At 47.1% G+C, this 21,523-nt stretch overlaps 1 protein-coding gene across 5 annotated transcripts in view; it reads left to right on the plus strand.

Annotated features, from left to right (window-relative positions):
* The window catches only part of RRBP1 (ribosome binding protein 1), a 65,318-nt gene that overhangs the window by 13,789 nt on the left and 30,006 nt on the right, over positions 1–21,523 (plus strand). For 3 of the 5 annotated variants that reach the window (XM_038571535.1, XM_038571537.1, XM_038571539.1), the window contains exon 2: positions 10,359–12,357. In XM_038571535.1, the coding sequence (XP_038427463.1) occupies positions 10,380–12,357 (1,978 nt within the window). In that variant the 5' untranslated portion in view covers positions 10,359–10,379. The remainder of the gene's footprint in view (positions 1–10,358; positions 12,358–21,523) is intronic. The other 2 variants (XM_038571536.1, XM_038571538.1) reach the window with 1 other exon arrangement.

Genomic DNA, 21,523 nt, shown 5'->3' on the forward strand with positions numbered 1-21,523 from the left:
TCAAGAATGTAAAATGGGACTTTACTACAGATGTAGACATCAAAAAGGTAAGTGGTTAGACCAATGACTTGTGCTAAATAAAAATAAATTGTGTAGATGTCATAGATGTTTATTAAAAGTATCTGAAGGATCCGAGAAGGGGGCTCTACCACACATCATACACATAAGACCCCTTCTTTTTACATCTCTACATGGGAAGAGTTTCACAAAGTTCTGACCATATAAATGAATTTCTAGGAAATATAACTTATCCACATTAAGCCAATAAGAGAACCAAGAACCCCTGGGGGAAAAAAGATATCTACCCAAAGCAAACATCACACTAACCAGCGGGACACTTCAGTCTTTTCCTTTGAGATAAGGGAAAACAGGATGGCTGCTGTCTTTGTTGAACACTGTGTTGGAGGAAAAATTCAAGGAAAAGTGAAGCCAGAGATAGGAAGATTGAGGAGAAAGGAACAAAACCGGAATCCGGAGGCAGGATGCTTATTTACATAGAAAATATTTTTAAAAATCTAAGGATGTGTCCCTAGAATTAGGCAGGGTTGCTGGGGCGGGGGGGGGGGGGGAGGTGAGGGGGGAGTCACCCTACAGAAATCTATTATATTTCTGGATATCGGCAACAAACAAAATGAAACAGACCACATATGCAATAGTGGGAAAGTCTGAAGAACCAAGAGAGAACTCCAAAAGCTTGTAAGTCCCCACAGTGTGCATTATTTTCCTCTACCAGGATCCCTGTGTTCTTGTGTTTGTATGTGGTCCTTACAGCCTTACAAATGCTCGACTCCTATCTCAATGAGCTATTTAGTAGAGCCTTCATTCAACAAGCATTTGGGAGTGTGGATGTGCTAGGGTTTGCTTGGATGCAGTGCAGGAGAGTCTGCTCCCTGGGTTCTGGGAGCTTCATGTCTGCCCCACTAGGAATTCTGTCGTGGGCCAGCTAGCACATCTTAACTGTCGTCATTTTGAGAAGTCAGGATTCCGGTTTTTGTTGTTGTTAAGATTTTATTTATTTATTCATGAGAGACAGAGAGAGGGGCAGAGACATAGGGAGAAGGAGAAGCAGGTTCCCTGCAGGGAGCCCCATGTGGGACTGGAGATCACGATCTAAGCCGAAGGCAGATGCTCAACCACTGAGCCACCCAGGTGTCCAGAGAAGTCAGGATTCTGGATTCCTACCTCGGAGGCATGTTGTCTTCATTGATGGGGTGAAGCCTCTAGGCTTCCTGTAAGCTCTAGAAAGATTTAGGCCTTTTGAAATGCCTACTTTTCCAAAGACTATTATTTTGGAGAAACACAAAAACATGTCAAATCTTTATTTTTTTCCTTAGGCATAGAAATTGAATCTGAAATAGCCGATGAGTAAGCAAAGGCTTATAATAGAATACATTTCTATTTTTAGTGTTTCATCTTTCTTTAAAATGAGTAGCATTGTTTTTATTTTTAAAGTGGGAAGTCAGTTGTTTCCATTCTCTTAAAACATGAAATAAATAATTTCAGAATATATTGTTTAGCAACTGAATTTTCTCTTCGTTTCTCTGGGTTAAAAAAAAAAAATCAGAGATTACACTTATTATTTAGATGAGGTGTCTGAAAACCCTCTTCTCCAGACATTTAGAAATGTTAAAGTCAGTGAACATTCTCTAAAAAGCATAGCTGAGCTTATAAAGTAGTAGTAAGAGAGATCGCCAGAGGCTGTAAACTGAGGGTGAAGGGAATGACTAGGGCCTGGAAGTAAGCTGACCCTGGGTGTGGGTGAGGTCTTGTCTCCAGAGTCACCTGGGTCTCTGGCTGTCACGTCCTTGTGGGAAGAGGGGTTCATTGAGGTGGGGAATGGGGCCTGAGCCCGCCCCCCTCACCCCTCATGTGAAGCCTGTGCCCTTGAAGGGCCACACCCTCAATGGAAGGGCAGACTAGTGGCCAGGGGAGGTGACCAGGGGCTTATCTGTTTCGTCCCAGGGAAGAGAAGGCCGCAGGCTCCCAGAGAATCTGTTACAGGAAGCCCATGCCTTGTGTAAAATTCAGTCTGTGGGTGCTGCTTTCTGAGGGCCTGATTGAAGCAAAGATTAAACTGCTCTGAGACGAGCCCACAACTCAGCCAAGACCCCTTTGCCTCTCATCAAGTGCCACCAAAGGTGTGACACCAACTCACTATTAAAGGTATATAAAAGTAGACAATGAAAAACATTAATGGAAAAAATAATACAGGGAAAAAAACAGGCCAGCTTGAAAACAAATAGATTAACTCAAAGGAGTAATCATAGAGCTGGTTAGATTCAGCTGAAGACACTCTTGGTGACCTGGAACACGTCTGGAGTTTTGCTGACCGGCGGCACAGAGGTCTAATTAGGAATTCTGCCAGAATTTATGAAAAACGTGAGCCCTCAAGCTTAGAACGTGCCATGAGCCTGAGCGAGGTCAGGATACACACCTAAAACATTTTGTTTAAGACGAATCTTGAAAGTTATGAGAAGGTTGCCTGGGTGGCTTGGTAGGTTAAGTGTCTGCCTTCAGCTCAGTTCGTGATCCCAGGGTCCTGGGATCGGTCCCAGGTTGGCTCCCTGCTCAAGCAGGGACTCTACTTCTCCCTCTCCCACTGTTCCTCCCTACTGCTCGTTCTTTCTCTCTAACATAATCTTTAAAAAAAAAAAAAAAGTCAAGAGAGATTTTTTTGAAGGTGTTATAAAGAAACAACAAAGCAGTAGCATGTTTCTCAATAATAACTCTTCCTCCCCCACCAAAAAAAGCCAGAAGACAGGAAGACAGATAAAATAATGTCTTCAAAGTGGTGAGAGAAAAGAACTGCCAGCATGGAATTTTGTGTACTCAGTTAATCCATTCATGAAGAGTGCGGGTGGAATAAAGACATTATTGCAGGTCTGTGAGGACTTGAGAAAGTTGATCCAGAATTGATCCTTGCTGAAAGAGCTGGTCAAGGATATACTATGGAAAGACCCAGAAAGAAGGGAGTGAGATTCAAAAAGCAGTGGCAAGCAAATAAAATGATAAACATTTAGGGAATGCAAATGTGAGTTGTCTGAGACCAGGAGTTGTTCTGGGGTGTGTGATGGAGAAGGGGGTGCACCAAGTTGGAAGAGGGGCTTATGTGAATTGGAAGGGGCACCAGACTTCAGGCATTTTACAGTTCTGCCACTGTTGGCGAAGCGGCTGGAGGCATTGGTGAAATCAGGTGAAGTATGTATGTTAGGGAAATGGAAGGATCAAAAACATTTTTATTAGGGATGCCTGGGTGGCTCGGTCGGTTAAACATCTGCCTTCAGCTCAGGTCGCCATCCCAGGGTCCTGGGATCAAGTCGTGCATTGAGCTCCCTGCTCAGCGGGAAGTCTGCATTTCTTCTGCTCCTTTCCCTTACTCATGCACATGCTCTCTCTCACTTTCTCTCTTCCTCAAATAAATATTTTTAAAAATTTTAAGTTCAGTACTCACTAAAAAAAACAAAACAAAACAAAACAAAAAAAACAAAACTGTATAACTTCAAACACCACAGAGAAAAAGGAGATAAAACCTAAATAGTCCAATAGGGTGCCGAAATAAAGGGGGTGGGAGAAAATAAGCAAAGAAGGAGGATTATAAATAGGAATGACAAAATAAAGGTTTAAATGAGTCCAATTATGTAGGAAATCACAATAGGCGTTGATGAATTAAACCTACCAGTTAAAAAGACAAATTACTACACTAGTCTTAAAATAAAATCCAGCTTTATGCTATTTTTAAGAGTTCTACGTAAAATATACGAACACAGATAGGTTGAAAGTAAAGAATAGACCAGGATTCTAGGCCAATATTAACCTCTCAAAAGTTGAGTATAACTTTTTAAATAGTCAGACAAACTAGACTTTCATGGGGGAAAAAAGTTTATTATTAGGGATAAAGAAGGTCACTATATAATGGGGAAATAGCAGACGCTCTATCAGGAAGATGTAACAATGCTAATCTGATGTTCACCTAATGAGATGGCCTTCAAATAAAGCCCAAATTGACAGCTTCCCAGCAGAAACTGGTAAGTCCATGATCATGGTGGGAAACGTTAAAAGCTCTCAATAGCTATAGATTGAGCTGGAAAAACCTGATTCTATAGAAGGTTATTAAGCTCAAACTAAGGATACACATAGAATCTTTCACTCCATAGAGTACACATGTATTTATAAAAATTGACCACAATCTAACAAAATTTACCAAATACCATAATCTAAATCAGTATGTTGAGCTTCAAAATCAATTTAATTGATTACAAAAAGCCTTTCCAAATGTTTTAATGGTGTAGGAAATCCTGGTGCATCACATGTACTAGTATTGAGTTATTTCATGAAAGTTCTGTTATTTATGCATTGTATATATGTACATTGGCTAGTGTGTATGCTTCAGTGTCCTGGGTCATGTAAAAAATTCTTAATATGTCTAGATCCTGGTTAAAAATCTATATCACACAGAACAGATTTTCTAATGACAGCAGAGTTAAATGAGCAATTATCAATAATAATTCAAAGCCCCCATGTGTTAGGGAAGTTAAGGACACTGCCACCTCACGAGTCTAAGAGATCATATGGGAATTAGAAGATAAAACTGAACAATCGTGAAAATTGTGTGTGCTGCAGCTTGTAGGATGAAGCTAGAACAGTAATTAGAGGGAAATTTATTGCCTTAAATACTTGGCTACAAGAAAAAAAAAAAAGGCCTGAAAATAGTAAATGTCCATGTCAGGAAGTTAAAAAGAACAGAATAAACCAATGGAAATTAGAAGAAGGAGTAATGAAAATTAATTACGTATACTGGATCACAGACCCAAAAGCTGATTCTGGAATCATCATTGAAATTGAATCAACGATGTGTAACAGCCAAGACATGGAACCAACCTAACTGTCCATTGACAGATGAGTCGGTAAAGAAGTTGTGCCCCACCCCCCATGCACAAGCACATACATGTACACACATGATGGAATATTTCTCAGCCATAAAGGAAACCTTACCATTTGCGACAACATAGATGGATCTTGAGGGCGTTATGCCAAGTGAAACAAATCAGAGGAAGATGAGTTCATATGATCTCACGTGTATGTGAAATCTAAAAAAACAAAACAAAACAAAACCAGTCTCCTAGAAAGAGAGATGATGTGTGGTTACCATGGGCAAGGGGAGAGGGAATTGCAGCAAGGGGTCAGAAGGCACAGATTCCCAGTTACAACATAAGTGTGTGCTAGGGACATACCAGACAGTTTGATGACTAAGCTAACATTGCTGTATGCTTATGTCTGAAAGTTAAGAGAGTGAGAGTTCTCCTCACAAGGAAAAAATTTGTTTTCCTTTTTTTTTTTTCTCTTATTGTTGTCTCTATGAGATGATGGATGTTAACCGAAGTTAGCGTAGTAATCATCTCACTCTGTGTGTGTGCAAAAGTCATGGCATTGTGCTCTACTCCTTAAGCTTACACAGTTCTGTATATGTCCGTTCTAGTTCAATAAAACTGAGTGGGAAAATGAAATTAGCACTTAAAAATCAGCTTCTAACCCCTCCTTCCACTGCCAAGAACAGATCTGGAAACACCAGATCTTGAGAGTTTTATAGGCAGGTTCTACCAAACCTACAAAGAACAAGGGGAAAGTGACCATCCTTAGTTTTATGAGCTGCAAGTGACCTTGCTACTGAGATTCCAAAGGAACGGGGTCATGAGAATGACCCCTGATTTTTCTCACAAGCATACATGCAAATCTCACATTAAAAAAAAAAAAAGTGAACAGACCAAATCTAGTGATACATTAAAAAAGAAAAGGCCCAACGTCAAGAAGTGTTTATACCATACGAACCATCTGTGAGTTAACATTAGAATATATATTATTGTGATTCAACCCATTTCAGATTAGAGAAAATGTCAAGTAATAAAAAGCATTTGCTAACGTTCAGTACCCAATTGCTTAAAAAGAAGAAAAGAAAGGTAAGTAGGAATATAAGATAGCTGAACCTGATAAAATGTTTCTCCCAAAAAACCTGTGGTCAACATGGCATCTGATAGAGGTGGAAACTTAGAGATGAGTCGTCCAGTAAGCTCCGTTCCGACCCTGATCAATGCAGCTTCAGAGTCCTGTGAAACGAGCTGAGGTGATAGGAAATGGATGGTCACAATATTTTTCACAATATTTAAAAACCTTAGGAGATGGGGGTGCCTGGGGGCTCAGTCAGTTAAGCATCCAACTCTTGACTTAGTCTCAGGTCACAATCTCAGGGTTGTGAGATGGAGCCCTGTATCCGACTTCACCGTGGGCATGGACCCTGTTTAAGATTCTCCCTCCCCCTCCCTTTGCCCCCCTCTCCCCCCGCCCTCTAGTCACTTAAAAACAAAACAAAACACAACCTTAGAAGATGCTAGTCCTGATGTGGTTGTATCTGCCAGGGTCTCTGATTTATGGTCATTCTGTTTTAGTTCTGTGCCTTCCTGGCTGGTCACCTGGTGTCCAGAGAGTACATCCAGACACTTGCCCTCTCGGGTACCCACCCAGCATACCCCACGCCCCACACTTCTCCATGGCATGTGATGAGACCCGGCTGTTGAGGTCTCTTCACAGAACTTCACCAAATCCTGATCGCTTGTTGGCCTGAACCGGCCAATTTGGACTGGGTAGATCGGACCACACGAGTTAGCAGATGTTTTCCATGCCTAAAGAACTGAGGGCTTCCACTCACTTTTGCTCCTTGAATCCTTACCGCCCAGGAACAGAAGAGAGGCCATTCTCTACCACCCTCAGGGTGGCTCGTTGAGTTTGAGCCTGCCAAGCCTGGGAGTGGTCCCCGAGCCTCTGGGTGGCCTCCTGCTTCCTTTCCTCCCAGAGCCTCTGCCTTTCTGCTCCACACTCTTAAGTGTGCTAGTGATAATAAGTAAAAGCACATATTTCATAAATGTTTCCCGAAGTGAGAGAACGTAGCTTTTTGGGGGACGCCTGGGTGGCTCAGTGGTTGAGCGTCTGCCTTCAGCTCATGGTGTGTTCCCGGGGTCCTGGGATTGAATCTTGCATCGAGCTTCACGCAGGAATCCTGTGCTTCCTCTGCCTGTGTCTCTGCCTCAGTCTCTGTGTCTCTCATGAATAAATAAGTAATCTTAAAAAAAAAAAAAATGCTGGTCTTGAGAGCACACTTGGAGGCCTCACTGGCTTTCCCACCCCTGTGAGTCTGGGATCTCAATGATGTTTCTGCCGCACCCACGCCAACTGCAGAGGCAGGATAGCCGGCTTTCACTTCGATTTCTTTGCTGTTTGTGGCGATACGGCCTTAGCCGTAAATGTTCCAGTGTATTATTTCTGAAGACTAGGGCTTTTCATTTTCCTGTGAACGATTTCTTTTAGAGAAATTCTAACTCAGGAATTAGTGGCAGGGATATAATTTCTTTTTAGAGCAGCCCGTTCTGCAAAACTTGGAAGACACATTTTGTGCTGCCACCAAACATACATTTGTGTGTGCGGCAGAAGAAAAATATTCTCCCAAGCTAGCTTTTCTCATGTCTGTGCTCCCAACAGAGGATATATTTTTGTATCCCATATTTGCCTAACTTGAGTACGATTCAAGGCAGCTTTTTCAGGTGTGGCTTTTCTGCTTCCACCACAAGGCCTCACTGATCCCACAGTGCTCCACGGGAACCAGACCCTGCTTTGTGGGAGCCTGGTGACTGTGTTGGCATGGTGACCCTGCTGCAGCTCCATGGGAGACGGCCCTTGCAATGTACAGTTGCTGACAAGCCACTTGGGGCTTCTGGAGTGACCCAGGCATCGCACTGGAGAAGGGGAATGTGTCAGAGGATTTTTGTCATCTGAATAGGTTAATACAGTGATTATAGTGTAGTTTTTGTAATGGGATGTATTCCTGTTGGCCAAGTTTTGAGAGGTTCTTGTGAGCACTCAGAGTTTTAGCTGGTGGATGGCCCACCAAGAAATGGAAGTTGACTGTAGTACATTCCAGGCCTTCTTGTCCCTTCCCTCCTGTCCACTGGATTCCCTCCAGGGGTAAGCAGGGTGCAGTTGCCTTTCTGGTACCTCGTTTGTGAGTGTGTCCCTGGAAAGGCTAATTTGGGACAGCCTCTCTTGGGGGTGCCTGGCTGTGGCTCACACTGCCACAACCCATGCCCAGAGATCAGAATCCACTTGCCCAGGATTTGAAGGCTCCATGAGCCCACCTCACACATCACCCATGGAGATTGTGGCTGTGATAAAGAGGTTCCCCTGGTATTTGAGACCCAGGGTGATAGTCCGGGAGAAGTAAATGTCCCAGCCACAGCTGGTGGGGTTACCGCTGGGGGAGCACATGCTGTGGCATTTTTATCATGAGTCCCTTAAACCCTGTTCCTGCAAGGGGCTTGTTTAGAAAGCCACAGTGAAATTTTGTGTGTGTGTATGTGTGTATGTGTGTTATGTGATGGAAATGCTGCTTCTTTGAACTAATGCTGAGACATTTAACACCATCTCTTCTCAGTCCCTTCTTTAAAATGCCCTAGTATCACCATTTGGATTTTGTGATTTTTTTTTTCTTTTTTTTTGATTTTGTGATTTTTGAGAAATTCCTACCCTCTTGCCCTCCAGGGTAGGAATATCAACTGACAAGGCTGGACCCGGCCTACTCCAAGGTCTAGAGATTGGGGTGTGGAGGTCATGCCAGGTGATGGGGCCTGTTGACCTCTCTCCTTCTGCTCCCTCCTCCCTCTTTCTACCTTCCCTTACCCGCCTACTTAGATTTGCATTCTATTTACTAATTCCATTGCTGCCTCCCTTTAGGGGGCCTAGGATCTGTTCAGGGGACTGGGAATGTAATAGTAGCATCAAAATTCGTTGATACTAGATGAATGCATCCGAATCGGTAAGCCTCCTGGGGTTCCTCACCAAAGTCAGACCCAGCCTGGGCTGGCAGCCAGGAAGGCATGGACTCTGGAACAAGGGCAGTGAGAAGAGTTGGCTCATCATCTTGGTTTGGAGAGTGTCAGCAGGCAAAGGGCTCCTTCCCTGGGTTGAGGATTGGGTCTGGTGACACGGTTTTCTCTCCTCCTTTGCAACCTGCAGACATGAAATTCCAAACTTGGGGTCTTTTATTTGGTGTACTTTGTAAGACTTCCTGTTTCCTCACATGCAAGTTGCAAGTTCTGCAACTTTTTTTTTTTTCTTTTCTTTTTGAAGGGGCTCGAGAGGGAGAAGGAGAGGAAGAGAAAATCATAAGCAGGCTCCATGCCCAGCACTGAGCTGGACACAGGGCTCAGTCTCGCAACCCTGAGATCATGACCTGAGCATAAATCAAGAGTCCTGTGCTCAATTGACTGAGCCCCCAGGCTCCTCACAAGTTCTTCAGCTTTTTAGGAGCTGTCTTGAAGGCCAGTTTTTTTCTCAACAAGTGTTATCATTTCACAGGATTCTGAAGGCTTATCTCTGACCCTGTGTTGTCATGTTTATCAGCACTGGGGAAGAGAGACAACAGAGTAGAGATGGCATGCCAGAGGTCTGCTGGCCAGAATGCATGCAGCTGAAAGCCTGCAGAAATAACTTGGTTTGGTTTACATGGTTTTTTTTTTTTTTTTAATCAGTTGATTTCACTTTAGAAAAAAAGATTTCTAGCCTAATGCGAAAAAGCAAAAGATCTCTCAATATGGCACTCACATTTCTACAACAATCGGCTATGGCTGGGTGACACATTCCCCCCCTAATTTACTGGAGCATTCTTGTCACAGTCCTCACCACTCCCTGTTGTCTCACCCCTGGCCTGTACTTTCGCTTATGTGTATCTTTGACCCCTGAAGCAGAGAATCTCTTGGATTGTGATTGTGGCTTCTGAGTCTCCAGGGTATTATGTATCCAGAACTGTACTCTACATTCCTCTGTTGCTTCCTACCTTAGAATAGGGGCTGCTCATAGCTTACATAAAAACTCACTTCTGGGGCACCTGGGTGGTGCAGTTGCCTAAGTGTTTGACTCTTGGTTTCGACTCTGGTCGTGATCTCAGAGTCTTGAGATCAAGCCCCGGATTAGGCTTCAGGGTCTTGAGCTTGAGCCCCGTGTTGGGCTCTACATTCTGTGTGGAGTCTACTTAAGTTCTCTTTGCTCCTTCCCCCGTGAGCATGAATGTTCTCTCTCTCTCTCTCTCTCTCTCTCTCTCTCTCTCTCAAATAAGTAAATCTTAAAAGAAAAAAACCTCACTTCCAAAGAGGGACAGGAAGGAATGTATGACGTCAGAGATTGCCGGAATTTGTTTCTTCTTTGAAACTATCAGTCTGAAGAACTAGTGAAAGCTTAAGTTTGGGGGTAGGGTTGAGGATGGAAACTGTCAAATGCCACTTTCTGCAAAAAGTAACCTACGTGTATGTATTTGGCAGGTAAAGGGAAAGCAAGCCAGGATGGATATTTACGACACTCAGACCTTGGGGGTTATGGTATTCGGTGGATTCATGGTCGTTTCTGCCATCGGCATCTTCCTGGTGTCAACCTTTTCCATGAAGGAGACGTCATATGAAGAAGCCCTAGCCAACCAGCGCAAGGAGATGGCAAAAACTCACCACCAGAAAGTAGAGAAGAAAAAGAAGGAGAAAACAGTGGAGAAGAAAGGAAAAACCAAGAAAAAGGAAGAGAAACCTAACGGGAAGATACCTGACCATGAGCCAGCCCCCAATGTGACCATCCTTCTCAAAGACCCAGTGAGGGCACCCGCAGTGCCCGTGGCTCCAACTCCGGTCCAGCCTCCTGTGGTCATTGCCCCTGTAGCCACAGTACCAGCCATGCCCCAAGAGAAGTTGGCCCCTTCTCCTAAGGACAAAAAGAAAAAGGAGAAAAAAGTGGCAAAGGTGGAACCAGCAGTCAGTTCTGTAGTGAATTCCGTCCAAGTTCTTGCCTCCAAGGCTGCCATCTTAGAAACTGCTCCCAAGGAGGTGCCTATGGTGGTTGTGCCCCCAGTGGGTGCCAAGGCCGGTACCCCAGCCACCAGCACTGCACAGGGCAAAAAGGCAGAGGGAGCCCAGAACCAGAGCAGAAAGGCAGAGGGAGCCCCCAACCAGGGCAAAAAGGCAGAGGGGGCCCTCAACCAAGGCAAAAAGGCAGAGGGGGCCCAGAATCAGGGCAAAAAGGTAGAAGTGGCCCCAAACCAAGGCAAAAAGGCAGAGGGGGGCCAGAATCAGGGCAAAAAGGTAGAAGGGGCCCAGAATCAGGGCAAAAAGGCAGAAGGAACCCCAAACCAGGGCAAAAAGGCAGAAGGGGCCCCCAACCAAGGCAAAAAGACAGATGGGGCTCCCAACCAGGGCAAAAAGTCAGAAGGAGCTCCAAACCAGGGCAAAAAAGTAGAGGGGGCCCAGAATCAAGGCAAAAAGGTAGAGGGGGTGCAGAATCAGGGCAAAAAAGCCGAAGGAGCACAGAATCAGGGCAAAAAGGCAGAAGGGACCTCCAGCCAGGGTAGAAAAGAGGAGGGGACCCCAAACCTGGGCAAAAAGGCAGAGGGGAGCCCCAATCAGGGCAAAAAGGTGGAAGTGGTTCAGAACCAGAGCAAAAAGGTAGAGGGAGCCCCCAACCAGGGCAAAAAAGCAGAGGGGTCTCAGAACCAGGGCAAAAAGACAGAAGGGGCCTCCAACCAAGGCAAAAAGGTGGATGGGGCTCAGAACCAGGGCAAAAAGGCAGAGGGAGCCCCCAACCAGGGTAAAAAGGTAGAGGGGGCTCAGAACCAGGGCAAAAAGGCAGAGGGGACCCCCAACCAGGGTAAAAAGGCAGAGGGGGCTCAGAACCAGGGCAAAAAGGCAGAGGGGGCTCCCAACCAGGGCAAAAAGGCAGAGGGGGCTCCCAACCAGGGCAAAAAGGCAGAGGGGGCTCCCAACCAGGGCAAAAAGGCAGAGGGGGCTCCCAACCAGGGCAAAAAGGCAGAGGCGGCTCCCAACCAGGGCAAAAAGGCAGAGGGGGCTCCCAACCAGGGCAAAAAGGCAGAGGGGGCTCCCAACCAGGGCAAAAAGGCAGAGGGGGCTCCCAACCAGGGCAAAAAGGCAGAGGGGGCCCAGAATCAGGGCAAAAAGGCAGAGGGGGCTCCCAACCAGGGTAAAAAGGCAGATTTGGTTGCTAATCAAGGCACAAAGGCAGAGGGTGTTGCAGGCCAGGGGAAAAAAGCAGAGGGGGCCCCCAATCAAGGCAAAAAGGGAGAAGGAACCCCAAACCAGGGCAAAAAGTCAGAAGGATCTCCCAACCAGGGCAAAAAGGTGGATGCGTCTGCCAATCAGAGTAAAAGGGCAGAGTCAGCTCCTATCCAAGGCAAAAATGCAGATATGGTCCAGAGCCAAGAGGCACCAAAGCAAGAGGCTCCTGCAAAGAAGAAATCTGGTTCAAAGAAGAAAGGTGAGCCTGGTAAGTAGTTGTGATTTCTCTGTGAACTTGGAGGGAAGAGCTATCTTTCAGTGGCTTATGAGGAGCCCTATGTATCAGTTAGCTGTTGCCACAACAACTGTGTAACAAACGTATCAGAATTCAGTGGCTTACACTGGCAGTCATTTACTCTTGGTCATGCTTTTGTTGAATTGGCTGAAGGTTGACTGATTTGGGTTGTCTTAGGTGAGTGGCTCTGCTTCATGCTGCCGTTGAACTGGGTTTGGCTCCTTGCCGCAGGTCAAGCCTAGGTCTGCTGCACATGTGTTGATTCTGGGGCCCAGGCTGAGGCTTTAGAGATTCTAGTGGGCCCCAGAGGCCCTCTTTTTGGTGATGGCAGAGCTCTAAAAGGACACATTTCAAACCGGCATCCTGTTGGCCAGAGCAAGTCATGTGACCGAGCCAAAGTCAAGGGGCAGGAAGCCCACTGTCTCCAGTGCGAGGGACTGCCAAGAGTCGTTGGGAAAGGTGTGAGGAGGGGTGAGGAGAGGTGGAAAATTAGGAATAGTAATTCCATCCACCACTCAGTCTGGAACACTTCTGTGTCTTGGCAGATCTGTCTTAGATGCCTGGTGCATTCTTCCAACCTGTTCTGTTGCTTAGCTCACCTGGTAATCATTTCTGTATGTTTGTTAAATGAATAATCGTAGGGTATTTTTAAGGAGCAGTGGCATCCACCCCCACCCCAACCCCAGTGTTTCCTCTTCCCTACCCCAGTTATTTAATGGACCATTTTATATACATGTAAGATACTACAGAACATTAATTTTTTGTTATCGTTTTAGTGCATATTACTATAGAAATTACTCCAGTCTGAACTCAGATCACATAGGACTTTAATCGTTGAACAAATGAACCCTTAATAGCTGCGAGCCAGTGAGTTCCTGTTTCATGTTCATCACTCATTTGATACGGTAGTCTTACATTTTGTTTCCTTCCTTTCTCTCTCTCTCTCTCTCTCTCTCTCTCTCTCTCGGGGCACCTGGCTGTCTCAGTCGGTAGAACATGTGACTCTTGATCTCAGTGTCATGAGTTCAAGCCCCATGTTGGGCATGGGACTTACTTTAAAAGAAAAAAAAAAACATCTTTAGTCATTAGTTGATTTGGAAAATTAATTGCACTTGTCTTAATGAGGTCTCTTGAGGGGTCTGAAATGTGTAGATCTGTGCAGGGTAGCATAAGGCTCTGTGTTTTTAGCTGGGTTTTCTTTTTCTTACCACCTTTGTGCAAGTACATGAACTTTTTTTGAGTTTCCTCCTCTCCCAACTTTTGGGGGCCGTGGCATTTGCCCAGGCAGCACCCTGCTCCTTGTGAGGGGACCCTGTGCTATGTGAGCAGCTTCAGGCTCCTGCTGAGGGTCAAGGATCAGCCGCACGGGGCAGTTCAGCCTCTCAGAGCTCTCTGAAATGTTGAGCTTCCGTCTACCTCCAAGGCTGGGGGGAGGGCACACAGCCTTGTCTTCAAGGTGATATTCCACTTGACCTGGGGACGGAGTATTTGAGACAGCAGACAGGAATGGAACTGAGAACCAGCCTGTTTTCTGTAAAGCATCAAGTGTGTTTAGAATAGACCTGCCTGTGTCCTATAGCCTTCGTCCTGTAGCCAGAAATGTGATGATGCTTTAGGAAGGGAGGCAAGTGGTACTGATTTCCAGGTGATAGAGAACCTTGTTCAGAGGAAGACTTAACTTTCTCACCTGTGTGAACCTACACGGCAGCTTGTGGCATAAGAGAATTTGAACAGAGAAAAGAAATACCATAGGCCAGGATAAGAAAGATTAAATATTATGGGATGTGGCTAGTGCAAGTGCACCTGGTATTTGACTGACTTGATTGACTTGAGTACTACCTTAGGTAGCCCCATTGACCAGCCCTATATTAGCTCTCTGGTACCCACAGTTCAAACTTCATGGCCCTGGAGCCCTCCTTGACCCAAGTCAAGGTCTTCTTTATTTGAAGAAGGAACTCCTTCTCCACACCAGTGATCTGCAACCTGCTCCCAAGCATCTCCCCCTAGTCATCAGGCAGGATCTCCCCCCACTCCTGCCAAGGCTACTCACATCTCCAGACCCCGAGTTCCTGGATGCTCAGGGTCAGCCAGCGCAGCCTGAGTTTTACCCTCAAGTTGAGTGCACAGGACCCTGGAGAAACTGAGGGTGAACAGGCATAGGACCCTGGACAGACACACAGAAGCTCAACCGCTAGCAAGCAAGGAGGTAAAAGCCAGACAGCCAGAGTTGACTGCAGCCTCTTGAGCAAAGGGAGTATAACTGCATGAAAAGAATGTGGCCTGCTTCCCATTCAGCAACACGTTCATGGCCACAAGATCAGAGCCATGGATGCTAAATATGTTTCGGATTAATTCTGGAACATGAAACTGCATGGATGAGATGTCATCTCAATAGAAGGGTGAGCCCTATTCCACAAGCCACTGGGAAAATCCATGCAGTGCATGGACTTGTTCCTTAGACCCTCAATCTCCACAGCTTCTGGCTAATTGCAAACATAGAAGAAATTGGGTTTGCTGGAAAGGTGGGAATATCACTGCTAAGGACTGAAGGCTCCCCGAATAGAGAAGGCCTTGATGGCTCATTACTGACCTCTGACCTCAGAGTGCATCTTCAGAGCAAGCCCTGAATTGCATATCTGTATTTGGGAACCCCCAACTGCCAAACTGAGGAAGAAAGTAGACACTTCACTCACTCCACCCTCAAGCCTACGGAACTTTACAGACAAGAGCTGCAAAGCCCCTGGAAGCCAGGCTATGGATACCCATCGTCTTGCCCTACACGCCGCCCTGGCAGTGATATGGGGCCCTTACTATCCCCACCCCCCACCCCCCCAGCCCCCGCCCCTGCAGGGGATGGTTCTGGAACCAACAGCATTGGCATCTCCTGGGAGCTGGTTAGAAATGCCGAGTCTCAGGCTCCACCCAGAACTAATGAGTCAGACTCTCTGTTACCAGTTCCCCAGGTGATTCACCTGCATGGTAGAGTTGGAAAAGCACTGCACTGGGGGAAATTTCCACTATTTCTGGGCACAGAGTATTTCAGGATCTTCATGTTGTTGGTGCCAAGAGTGACCTGCATCCTCCCAGGGATGGGGCTCGAGGATGGCTTTATACCCTAGCCACAGGAACACAAGGCTGAGACCCCACAGCGTGCACACTCAGGGACATTGAAAATAAAGTACAAGACCGTTTTTTTCCCCATGTCTCTAGACCCTCAGACCCCCTGAAGAATAGAGAAATTTACCTCTCAGGTATCCTCCCAGCTACACATGATACCCGGCATGGCTGGGTTTTCATTCTGGATCTGACAATCCCATGTGGCTGCTTTTATGGCCAGTGCCCTATATTGGCCTTTGCAGTTTTCTCATTGTGACATTGGAGTGATGTAAAGTGTCCCGCCACCCGGTAAGGTGTCTCGCCACCCGGACTAATCAATATTAATTTTGGCTGTTGTTTGAGATTTCCTAGGTTTTGCTTTCTTTTTAAATTCAATTGAATTCATCCAGACCTGACAGTTTTAAAGGGGTCCCTTTAAGCAGACTCTTCCAAATCTTGAACATGTTGCCCAAGATCAGAATGTTTCATCCCCCCCTGCCGCCATTGACGTGACACTCTGTCCCGTCAGTAAGTGCTCAGTAGTCACCTGGGGCCTACCCTGGACAGAGTGGTGAAGAACATCTCCATTGGCACAGTAGGCGCTGTTGGACAGTGCTGTTCTAAAGCAGAGCCACCAAGAGGGGGGGCAGCCTGTGATAATGAGCACGTCTCTGCAGCTTTATGTTGGTACCATGCGGCTCATCTCATGCTTTATTCTCTCTGCCTGCATCCTGGATGGAGTGGGAGTAAGCTCCTCATTGGCCTCCATACCCTAGTATGACATGACAAGTGAGGTCATGGAGGCTGTGGCCGGCCCATGACACATGACAGATCAACAGCAAAACCTGCCCCAGAGCTGAGGCACACCACAGACAGGCTTGTGCCCTCACTTGTCACCACATGGGTCCAGCAGGGTCCCTCGCTGACCAGCGCCCTAGAGAGAGACCAGGCAGGTGTGGAGGTGGGCTCGGGACATGCTTCTGCAGGCCCAACTTGGAACTCTTCCAGAATTTCTGATCTGTTTTTTCTACAAGAACAAATCAGGGCCATGTGGCAGGTTTTTACCACTTGTCCATGGCCAGATTTGACAGTGAACACCTGCCTTCCTAATCCATGCCTTAAGAATCTATTACTGTATAAATATGTCCTTCCAGCAAACAAATACTAACGATATAGAAGCACGGAGGGTGAAAAACCAGGTCTTTCCACTCCATGCCTTTTACAACCCATTCCTGGGGGAGCCTGGGAGATATACTCTTCACATTGGCAAACACAGATGGGACTTGTGGTGCACACAGCTTTCGAGCTTGCTTTGCTGACCAGAGTATTGGTGACATTCCATACTGTACCTACGTGGCTTCCAACTACATCCTACTCCAGCGCGTGAATGTCTCATTTATTTATTTAAACGACAATAAATAGTGTGCAGGTTTTTTTTTAAGATTTATTTTTTTTTAAGATGTATTTATTCATGAGAGACACAGAGGCAGAGACACAGGCAGAGCGAGAAGCAGGTTCCCTGTGGAGAGTCCAATGTGGGACTCGATCCCAGGATCCCGGGATCCTGACCTGAGCTGAAGGCAGATGCTCAACCACTGAGCCACCCAGGTGCCCCAAAGATTAATTTTTTAAAAAAATGATAGTGAGTGGGGGGAGGGGCAGGGGGAGAGAATCTTCAGCAGACTGCCCGCTGAGTGTGGAGCCCAAGATGCGGGGCTGGATCTCACAACCTCTGAGATCCTGACCTAAGCCAAAGCCAAGAGTCGGGCACTTAACAAACTGAGCCACCCAGGCACCCTGATAGTGTGCAGTTTTTTTGCTGCTAAAATTGACACTGTAATGTGTATTACAGTGTGAGCATCTCCATAGATATGTCATTGCTAAGTGGAAAGGCAGGTACATTTTTAGTTTAGGACGGCAGTGCTGCATCGCTCCCCAAAGACATTTCACGATATCCTGTTCTCGAAGGGTGATGCGAGGCCCACACATGGGTTTTCCAGAGCCTTGCACCTGACTTAACTGCTCCCGTGGTGCTGTAGGAGTGAATGGTGATCGCTTCAGGGGAGCATGATAATCCTAGGTGTGGAATAAGAAGACACTTGCTCATGAAACAGAAGGCACGGATTCTTATCTCCTTGTTTGCAGAAAAGGGAACTCAGGGAACTGAAGAGAAGTGGAAATGTCCCCAGAACTAAAGCTCCGGAGCATGTGCGGCATGGCTGCAGGCCTATGCTTGCTCATTCCTGTGCGTGGTGTTCATTAGGATAAGCCTCATCCCTCTTACAGGAAGCATGCTGTGTACACGGTGGTGGTTTCTTGAAAATCTCTTGTGCTCAGGCTCTGTGTTTGCTGGCGCAGTTGTGTCAGCCACCTGCCCTGTGCTGCCCATGCGTTAACGGTTGTGTGAGGTTACACGTGTAGGAGAGCCCTTTTGTCCCAGCACCTGGAAGTGAGTCCAGATTAGCACAGTGCAGGCCTGGCCTCCAGATAAACCAAGGACAGAGTTGGGAAATGTGGGAGGCCCATTTGCACATGCTCCAGACCATTGTGCTTCTGCTAAAGCTTGGCATACGCACCATTGCCACCGAGCATGGCCCTTTTTCCTTGCACTGGCCTCACACTAGACCCCCATCATTGCCTGTGGCCTGTTTGCTCCATGGTCGGAAGGCCATCGAGTCAGGGCTCAGGGGATCCCACCCAACCTGCAGGAGGTAGAAAACGCTTCCAGACACCCAACAATGACTGATACACACAAGTCTCTGTGGGAGAAAGGCCCTCTGGAGAGACAGAATGATGGGTAAATTTTTGTGTCTTTCCTTGGCCTTTCTGCATTTTCCAGTTTTTTGGTAACATGTATTTTTTAAGTGAAAAAAAAAAAAAAAAACACTCCATTATTTGTCTGTGAGTCAAACAGGCAGTCATTGTACCAAAGTGGAATCCGTTGTGAGGCAGCGCAGCCCTGGCCATTGGTCCCCTGAGCTTCCTCTGAGCAGCAGAAAGGAGTGTCTGCTCCTTTAGGGGGACTGACTCAAGAAGGACAGTGGCCAGTTCTTCTCAGGCACATCCCAGCCCTTGGTTGCCCAGTGAGCTGAGATGGAAAGTTAGTAGCTCCCACATCTGTGAACCTGCCAGGATCCTGGGGGGCCACTCAGCTTCATATGGTGCAAGGCCCCCTGCACCACCACTCCTTCTGCCAGAGCAGGTGAAAATGCACAAACAGGATCGTGTTCTGTAAAATAATGAAGCAGGGATCACCAGAGGTCAGGGAAGATAGGGAAGAATTTTCAGACTTAGGGAAACTTTGCTGAAGGGGTCTGTAGTTTAGCAGGGGCCCTAATCTGAAACCATGTGACTTGACAACAGTGACACCCCTTCCTTCATACCACCCCATCGCCCCACATTGACCTTCTTGCACTGTATGCTTGCTGGGCCATTACTAGGAATGTGACACTATTCTCAACCAGACGTTTTATTAGGCGTGTGGTTTATGAAGCTCATTTCCATGCATTTATTCCCTCATAGGTCTATAATGTGGATTTGTATGTTTTTTTTTTTGTTTTTGTTTTTTTAAATTTTTATTTATTTATGATAGGCACACAGTGAGAGAGAGAGAGAGGCAGAGACACAGGCAGAGGGAGAAGCAGGCCCCATGCACCGGGAGCCCGACGTGGGATTCGATCCCGGATCTCCAGGATCGCGCCCTGGGCCAAAGGCAGGCGCTAAACCGCTGCGCCACCCAGGGATCCCTGGATTTGTATGTTTACCTGCTTTTGCAAAAGCAGAAACCAAAGCCCAGCTCTGTTTTGAAACAGACTTCCCAGAAGTCACATGGACAGCAGGTAGTGTCAGGGACCAGCACCTCAAGCCTTGGTCCCCCACAGCCCCCCTCAGGCTAGGCCCAGCCCACCTCAGCAGCTGCTCTTCAGCCGCTTAGAGCTGAGGAACACACAGGTGTGTATTGAGATTAGGTTTGATGCTCTTTTCTTTCAAATTTCATTTTTCCAGGTTTCAAGCTCTGAAATCTCTGTAGGGCATTTGAGCCTTTATTCACTTTCTGTGTAAGTTCTTCAAACTCAACTTTTCTTTTTTGAAAGAACAGAGGCATCCCCTAGGGAAGGAGCCAAATCAGTATGGCACTGCCATGTCTTAGAGAAGCTGCTGGATGACATTCTTCCAGAACTCTCCATTCAGTCATCTTAAAAACATGGTGGCACTGGGCCTCCTGTTGCTGGCCGCAGGCAGCAGTGGTCAGGAAACCCACAGGTGCACAGATCTTGTCTTTTCTGCAGGCACAAGCTAAAATCTTGATTGGCATGTTCTCCTTGGACCAGCTACATGCCTGAGGAAGCCTACAGAAGGATCTTGCCTGGAGGTCCTACAGTGGTTGTCTTTCTTTAAGAAATACTGTGATGCTTTTCTTTTTTTCTTTTTTTTTTTTCTTTCTAGATATAAACTTGATTTTGTTGAAATTTTGGGGGAAAAGTTATGAGAAAAAGTCATTTAATCTATTACGGATTTTTAAATTCCATGAGACTAATGTTATGAAATGCACAACCTCCCGATTTGCTGACAGATTACTTTTTTCTCCAAAGGAGAAGGCCTGATTCAAAGGCTCCAAATCGAGCTGCTCTTAATATTATTTGTACTTTGCTCCATGCAGTTAAAACACCAGATGTTCGTGTCTGTGGCACTCAGGGGTCCCGTGTGGCTGCTCCTCCAGGGCTTTTATCGGATCGGAAGGGCACAGCAGCCCCTGGGCAGTGGCAGGCTTTGCAGCCTGAGCTGAGCTTAGGTTGGCTGTGTGCGAGCTGCTTGTGAGCTGCAGCTGCCACCTCTGATGCATTCAGGGAATCATCCATCCAGGGCCATGGGAGGCTGCTTTCCCGCAAACTCAGGAGGACCCTCTGTGGCCTCTTTCCCCCAGTGTGAAGCCAGTGGGGAGTCTGGCAGAGATACTGGCTAGTTCTATGTCTCGAGAAACAGATATGCCTGCTGGCTTCTCTGATTGTGGTGGGGCATAGAAGGGGGGCGGTGGTGGAGGTGCCTTCTGGGCTTGGGGCCAGCAGGAGTCGGGCTCCTCTCTAAATCAGATGATTGCTTGTGCAGTGGTAGCCTTCAAGGAGGCACAGGGGAGCCCTTCCTGGACCCTGGGGCCTCCGACCCAAGTTTGGCTCAGGTGACTGAGGATGTCAGGGCCTGGAAGTCTCCCTGGTTGGGGTCTGGCTTCCTCTTGTGGGAGCCACACAGGGTCCCCTGGCCTCCACTGTTGGGATGGCACTCATGCAGGGTCAGGATGCAGCAGCCTTTGGGCCTGCCTCTGTGTGTCTGAGACAAGCTTGAAGAACTGGTTGGGATGTTTCCTGAACAAATAAGTGCTTTTGCTATTGGAGTTCTCCCCCAGCCCTCAAGACCTCATGCCTGTGGCAGCTCCACTGCCAGAGTCCCTGGATTGACACCCGGGCCTCTGCCCCCAGCTCAGCTTTCTTGGCGCCCTTAGGCCTGGTGCTTGGCCCTGGGCTCTTCCCTCATCTGCCTCTGTCTCCAGTCTTGTCCCCAGGTGTCCTGAAATAGCATTCTCCAGTTGCAGACCTTTCTCCTACTGGCGTTGCTCCTTGCCTGTGAGATAGAATCCAGATCCCTGGGGCGTGTGAAGACATGGACTTACTCTAGTCTTGCTTCTCTCTGCTTGGAATAGTGAGGCCCTTCCAAGCCTCACTGCCTGTCCTCGCTGCCCTCCTTTCCCCGCCACCCTCGCTTTCTCCTCACCCAGCAGTGCCTGGCTGAAGCATCCCTTGCTTTGAAATCTTTTCTTGGCACTGCTGCCACGGTTGCTTCCTTGGCAGCATGCCCTCCGCAGGTTCCCTTTGTACGGATCTGCTGCATGGTTGCCATGCAGCCCATGTCTCCTCTGCCTCTTAGCTGGCAGTTCCACCTCCAACTTACCTTTCCAGGGACTGACTGCCAGGTACCCAGCGTGAGCTACTTTGTAGATGGAGGCCGTTGGGACCTGCCTGCCCTGGGCCAGGCCACCGGGCACCTGCAT

Source organism: Canis lupus, chromosome 24 (genome assembly GCF_011100685.1).
Source record: "Canis lupus familiaris isolate Mischka breed German Shepherd chromosome 24, alternate assembly UU_Cfam_GSD_1.0, whole genome shotgun sequence".
In the NCBI taxonomy this organism is placed as follows: Eukaryota; Metazoa; Chordata; class Mammalia; order Carnivora; family Canidae; genus Canis; species Canis lupus.